Source organism: Chaetodon trifascialis, chromosome 20 (assembly GCF_039877785.1).
Source record: "Chaetodon trifascialis isolate fChaTrf1 chromosome 20, fChaTrf1.hap1, whole genome shotgun sequence".
NCBI lineage: Eukaryota > Metazoa > Chordata > Actinopteri > Chaetodontiformes > Chaetodontidae > Chaetodon > Chaetodon trifascialis.
The window spans coordinates 3,089,799-3,096,666 of record NC_092075.1 but is presented as its reverse complement, the minus strand read 5'-3'; the positions used below and the strand labels follow the sequence as shown (position 1 = coordinate 3,096,666).

At 45.1% G+C, this 6,868-nt stretch overlaps 1 protein-coding gene across 1 annotated transcript; it reads right to left on the bottom strand.

The window, feature by feature from the left end:
• Positions 1 to 1,997: 1,997 nt before the first annotated feature.
• bhmt (betaine-homocysteine methyltransferase) lies at positions 1,998 to 5,396 on the bottom strand. The gene is made up of 8 exons (XM_070988855.1): positions 5,294 to 5,396; positions 4,965 to 5,097; positions 4,761 to 4,873; positions 4,403 to 4,594; positions 3,564 to 3,711; positions 2,855 to 3,037; positions 2,542 to 2,770; positions 1,998 to 2,469 (listed from the first exon to the last, which is right to left on the bottom strand). Exons 1-8 carry the CDS (start codon positions 5,315 to 5,317, stop codon positions 2,289 to 2,291), a joined length of 1,203 nt encoding a protein of 400 aa, XP_070844956.1. The 5' UTR covers positions 5,318 to 5,396; the 3' UTR covers positions 1,998 to 2,288.
• Positions 5,397 to 6,868: the final 1,472 nt, after the last annotated feature.

Genomic DNA, 6,868 nt, shown 5'->3' with positions numbered 1-6,868 from the left:
CACACCATGGTGCGTTCTTGTTCTACGATGAGAGTAGTAACTTCGAGACTTCTTGGAAATGTCTCTTGCTGTGGCTTTTAACCGGTCATAATGTCCGTTGATAATGACAATAAGGGTGTAATTAGAGTCTTAGTCGGAATAATGTCTTGAATAATGTGTGCGTGTGGGCGGGGGGGCATTGTTTTATAATTTTACTATAGCTATAGGGTTGTTTAAGGCTACAAATAGCAGCTTTTTCTTAATATTATTTCGTGTTTTAATATTCAAAGTTGTTTATTTGGCATTCGGTGGTCCTACACAGATATTTCTTTAGTGTAAAAACGATCACGACGAGTACCTTTCACACATAATGCGTATGTCCATTTTTCCCCTTGTCACCTTAAGGCATCATAATAGTCCCTTTACAGAGAAGAGCTTATTAAACCTAACGACGAACAGAAGCAGAAAATAAACCGGCATCGGTTAGTTTTCTCATTCTTGAATTTAATGTTGTTAATTTAATATTTGTCAATTTCCCTCATTTCCTGCTTTGCTCTCTGTACATCGCTCGTCGTGCACGAGGAGCATAAACATCTGCACGTGGGCACATCCATGACGCAAGCGCGCAGAGAACGTGCAGACGGCTGGATGCTGTATGGCAAGCCAATTGGGACAAAAGGTATTTCACGACAAACAAATCGAAAAATGTCCAACGACTCAATCGAGGCTTAAAATTGGAGAATTACTCATAAGACTTGTGAGTAAAGGGGTTTACTGAAGTTGCATAAAGTTTAGTATTTTTTACTAACATTATATTCCTGCCTGATGGTAGTACAGTGTAGATATTATGGCTGTTAGATGGATTCATGGGTTTGGTGTGTTTTAATTTTGGTATGAGGACTGAAAAGGAAAAACATTAAACGCCTGAAAGAGTTTAATACTAGTTTCAATATCAATTTTTAAAAAGTAATTCTAACCATGTTTCCTGCCTTTGTCTTCAGACTTCTGGTGGTGGGCCTCATGAGACAAACAGCCTGTTGAAAGGTGACTGATTTTGAATATGGTTCACAGGGTGAAGGTCTGCCAGTGGGGTAATACTACATCCTAATATTTCCACATCACTGTGTACAACATGTCCACCAAGTAAACACAGGAAATCCTAATTCCCTTTGGACATCCATTATAAAACTCACATGCAATTTAATTGCAGTCGAAGTGTTTTTGTCCACTAGAGGGCAGCAGAGCCATTTATCGAAGACTGACTCGTTCTTACTCAGCAGAGCAAGACAGGAAGCTCTGACCTGCCACTGTTTGAGTGTTTGATACCATTAAAACAACTGCAAACATCTTATCAACTGAACTAACATCCTGTATAAAGATCACTTAACCTTGTTTAGGACTGTCATCTTCCTCCTGGGTTCAGATCCTTTATCTGAGTAAAAGTACTAACACCACACCGTGGAAATACAAGTAAAAGTCCTGCATTCAAGTATGTAAAGTATTATCTGCAAAATGTGCTGAATGTGAAAGTACTCCTGTTGCAGTAACGTGTTTCCTGTCAGTGTTTTTCTATCTGCTGTTTGTGGATTAATGTTCCTGCTGCATTCATGTGTTTGCTGCATTTTACTGCTGTAAATGTTTCAGTTTGAGCTCATTTGAACTACTTTATATCCTGTTGGTGCTTTAATCTACAGCGATGCATTATATTCTAGAAGATCATATGTGTGCAAAAGGTAATCTGTGGTGGAGGAAAAAGTAGAGTATTTGCTGTGAAGTAATATAAAGGTGCATAAAATGGGAATACTAAATGCACTTCAAATTAGTACTGTGCAGTACTTAAACTCCTGCACTGCACACCATCAGACTGAGTAGAAACTTTACGGTTTCTGTTCTTTTTAAGTTCTCCAGTTTAATTGAAAAACAAAGGCTAGTTTGACTCTTCAGGCGATGAATGGTTTTAATTTGCTGAGGAGAGTTTCCACTTCTCGCCTCTAAAGAACAGAACCCACTCACATGCTGATGCTGTTCATTCAGAAGAGGTTTATTACACATCATTCAGGGGAACATGAGGCACTTTTGGAGTGTTAAAGATGTCATCTGTGTGCATTCACAGCTGCATTTTTGAGTTTTTATAGTCACAGTAATTCCGAGGCTAAGCAGGCACTCACTGAAATGGTACCAGGCTCCCACAGAGTAAATATTCTCCTACAAAGACACAAAAAACTTCAGCATTTTGATCTTTTGGTGTGTTTACTTAAGGGACTGGGAGTGTGCTATCCATTGGCTTCCTCCCTGCATGCAGAGGAAGCTCAGTGGTCTTTGCTGGCCTTGTCAAAGAGAGCCTGGAGCTGCTGCTGGGAGGTGGCCTCCTTCTGCTGCATCAGGTCAGCGTGGCCTTTGGTAATGCCCCAGCCATCGGGGACCGACAACGTCGGGCAGAGGGGGCGGCCAGACGCAGGCTTCAGCTTCTCCCAGTAGTCACGACGGGCCCTACGGAGAGGAATGCGTTTTTACAAAACTGGAAGTTTGTGTGCAAAACGATGGGAAAAGAAAAATTTCTACCTGGCTCTGACCCAAGGCTTCGTGTGCATTTCCAGGCCGCTGCCCCAGAGGCCATGCTTCTCCGAGCCAGCGGGCAGGAAGCCCCTCTCAGGTGCCAGCTCCTCCGACAGCGCGCGGATGTGATAGGGTTCAAACCCGCAGCAGCCTCCGATGTAACGAATGCCGGCCTTGTAAGCTTCCCGGGCGTATTTCTGCATGTCCCACCTGGTCAGGATCCTGGGCTCCAGACCTATCGGAGAGCACGTCGCATGTCAGCGATCTGGACGGAGAGACTGAACGCTGGGAAGCAGCAGTTTGGAGTGTGTTTACGTACTGAAGGGGAACTCGGGCAGATCGATGAAACCCTGGCAGTTGCAGTCAGGAGTGTGGTAAGCCAGCGGCTGGCTCATGTAGTGAGCCTTCAGCCCGGCCTTCTCCACTCCCTCCTTCATCAGCGCCACCGTCTTCACGCAGGTCTCTGGGTCAAAGTGGCAGTTAATGCCCACAATCTGAGCTCCTAGGAACAGGAAAAGGCAAACTTCATCATCAGGGTGCCATAATGTGGAGAATTTATCATGCAATTTAAATCTATTAATCTAATAATCCAGCAGCAAAACTACAATCCAGATGAAAACTGGAGCAGTTTGTGTTGATTTTAAGCCTGTCCTCGCAGTGTTTTGTATACGTCCACTGGATGGCGCCAAAATCCAATATTTTCAAATCAAACATGCCAATTCCAAAGAGGAACAGACTGAACCTTTCCCCTCATCAGCCGATCAGATTCGTCACAAACTGGATGCATGCTGTTAAATTTACCAGCAGCGAGAGTCAAATGAAAACATGCTCCTGAACTGCATGCTGGAAAATGTAGGTAGTTAAAGCTTTAGCCACGCTAGTTCATCAAATCTCTCAAAATCTCCTAAAACAACTTCACAGAAATGCCACATTTAAGTGCCTGAGCACCCAAAAATGTTCCTACATTGTATGAAAACCTGGAGGCAGTGGGACAGGATGTTTAGAGGCAGACTGAGACACTGTCGTACCGGCTTTGACGAGTCTGACAGCACAGTCTCCAGGGCTGACTCCGTTCAGGTCTCCTTCAGGTCCAATACACAGAGTTGCAGCCACAGGCATCCCGGTGGTCTTCAGAACCTCGACCGCCCACTCAGCCTCTTCCACATGCTCAAAATACTGCGACAAAGAGAAAAAAAAAAACAACAACACATCAACGTCATGCAAATCTAAATCTGTCAAGATGCAATGTGTATTTTTTTTTAATTCACATTATTAATGGGAACCCTTTTAAAGCTGCTACAGTGACTTCATGTGATGTGAAAACTGCTTTGGTTCCATCGTCTCCCGAGTGGCCAAAAAACATTACTGCAGCTTTAAATAAACGGTCTTAGACTCAGACTCAGACTTAGCTGGTCCCAGTTTGCATTCCAACTGAATTAAGGCAGTTTGACATCATCAGACCGAAAATGAAGAGGTTTCATTTTGCAGGATGCACTTGATGATGCAGTGATGGTTGTTTTTAACACTGTTAAAATGAGTGTGCCTCAGTTAGGTTTGAGCTTTAACAACAAAAAAAAGTCAAGAGTCAGATGTCCTCAGCGGCTCTGGAGGGAGATTTGTCTGAGAAAATAACTGATGATTGAGGCTTGAAATTTGTACCAGAAAGCCTGAATTATAAACAGTCTGATAGACCGGAGTGGAAATATGTTTCATTGTGGGAAATGTAGAGTCAGTGTTTTTGCAACCTGACTTATAATAATGGAGTAAAAATCAGGACATCTGGGCCTCCGCTGCCCCCAGCTGTGTCTGACTGACTGACAGCAGCTTTCATGCTGGATGGGGAGGATGACTCATGTTCACCACATACCTCTGCGATCAAGAAGTCCACCTTCTTCTTGACAAACACGTCGATCTGCTTCGTGAAGATGGCCTTGACATCATCCTGGCTCTTGCAGCTCAGGTAAGAAGGGGTCTGAGAGACCCCTCCTGCCACCAGAGCATTGCCCTCATCGGCCACCTGCCTGGCCAGGTCACAAGCTGCTTCGTTTATTTCCTGTCCCTGCGATTCAAAGAGAGCACAAAGACCCTCTGGGCGCACAGAACACCAATCACTGCTCCCTTGCCGTGCAGCCGTGAGTTGGCTTCATGTCAACAGGCTGCCATCATGACTGCAGATGAGGCTTCAGGGCAGCTGCACGCGCAGCTTAAAGCCCAGCTCTACTCACAGTGAAGCGCTGCGTGTTGCCTCTGTTCTCCAGTTTATCATCGCTTGCATAGAAAGTGAAGGTTTGCATGACATCGGATCCTGCCCTCAGGAACTCCCTGTGCAGCTGCCGCACTGAAACGACAAGAAAGCTCATTTGATCCGCCCAAAACTGGATTTGTAGGTTGTGGGTGGGTAAATGCACAGACGTCGACGCGGAAAGTACCCGCTTCAGGGTGCTCGGCAGCCGCCTCAGGTGTCCACGGTCCCGCCTTCACATAGCCCCTCTTCTCCAGGGCGAAGACAAAACCTCCATCCCCGACGACGATCTCTCCTGCATCCAGACGCTGCAGAATGCCCTGCGTGCAAAGAAGAAGCCAATCACAACTCACAAACACACGCTTGATACATTTTACCGTTTGGTTGTTTCAAGTACGCAAAACTAACACGCAACTGGCCGCGAGCGGCTGCACAACTTGAGCCATGCAAAAAATGAAGCGAAAGTTAATGCAACTGTGTGATTAAAGACTTCTCATTAGTCATCTCAGTGCTCACCTTCTTCTCCCCAGCTGGCGCCATGATTCCTGCAGCAATGACCGGCCTTCTCCTCTCAACTACGGCGTCCCTGTGTTGTGGGAGAAGGCTTTCTTAGCGCATCCATGCTGCTTTTATAATCCGGGAGGGTGCCTGATGTCATGCAGGAACCGCCTGCCTCCCGGCATCGCTTACTTTTCTTTTTCTTTTTTTTTTCTCCTTCTTGCTGTAACAAGTTGCACGAGGCAGAAACACTGAAGACTTCTGTCGATGTTTTGTGACATTGTGTGGAATAAATAAACGTGAGGCTTTAGTGTTTTAGCAGGAGAGAACAGTTTGTTCCTCAGCTGGGAAGTTCAGAGAGTTTGAAAGCACGATCAAGTTTGACTTCCTTTGATTTCTGCATGAATTCATGCAAAACACAAACGCTGAAGACATGCAGAAACTCCAGAGATGAGTGCATTTAAAGGGCTTTCTGAAAATCCAGAATCCCTTCCCAATGTGGAACATTTAGGCTGTGATTCTGTGAGTGATCTCATTGGTTTAGCCTGTTTTCTGCTTTAAAGAAGTTTTGCTTGTTGTCACTTAACTGCAGAATGATGAACGTGCAGATTTGGACACTTATAAGCCCGTTTTCACTTCCATAGATTCAGGATCTGTGAATGAAGCAGGAGGAGGTCACTGAACTTTGTTTGTGGGAACAGAAACTCCCAGCCGAGGATTTACGTGGGGCTGCACGGTGGCGCAGCAGGTATTGCGTGTGCCTCACAGCAAGAAGGCCGCAGGTTCGATTCCCGGGTCGGGCCCTTCTGTGTGAAGTTTGCATGTTCTTCCTGTGCATGCGTGGGTTCTCTTCCTCCCACAGACCAAAAACATGCTCATTAGGTTGATTGGTGACTCTAAATTGCCCCTAGGTGTGAGTGTGAATGGTGTGTGTATGTGCCCTGCGATCGGTCCAGGGTGTACCCCGCCTCTCACCCGCTGACAGCCGAGATAGGCTCCGGCCCCCCAGCGACCCCGAAAGGGATAAGCGGCATAGAAAATGGATGGTTGGATTTACGTGTCTTAAAACGTGTTGGGACAGGAGCCTGAATGCAACATGCTCATTCACCACCCATTTATCTGACATATGCAGCACACCTGTCAGGTCTCTCCAATCACTCAACAATCAGCTATTTGTTTTGGATTAGTTCAGTAAAACAACATCAGAACCTGACAAATATTCAAATGTTGAAAACTTCACTCAAAGCCACAGCTGACATTTTTCAAATGTCTTTTGCCGTCAATCAAATATTGTTTTTAGCTAATTTAGCCTAGAAACATCAAAATGGACATTCAGTGTCCAAAAAAGAGAGAAACCCCATTACATAATTGAATAGAACTATACTGTAAATGTTACTTAAGGAGCCTGTACACCTGCACAGGTGTCTTTATTCTGGCTCATTAAACCAGGTGCTGCTCAGGTAAAAGATGGGTGGACTTACACTCATTTGCCAGTTTATTGGATACAGATAACGATAATGAACACAGTCTGATTCTGGTTCTGAGTGAGAGCTCTGTTACCTCCTGTTTTATGTTGAAAGTGTCACCTTCTGC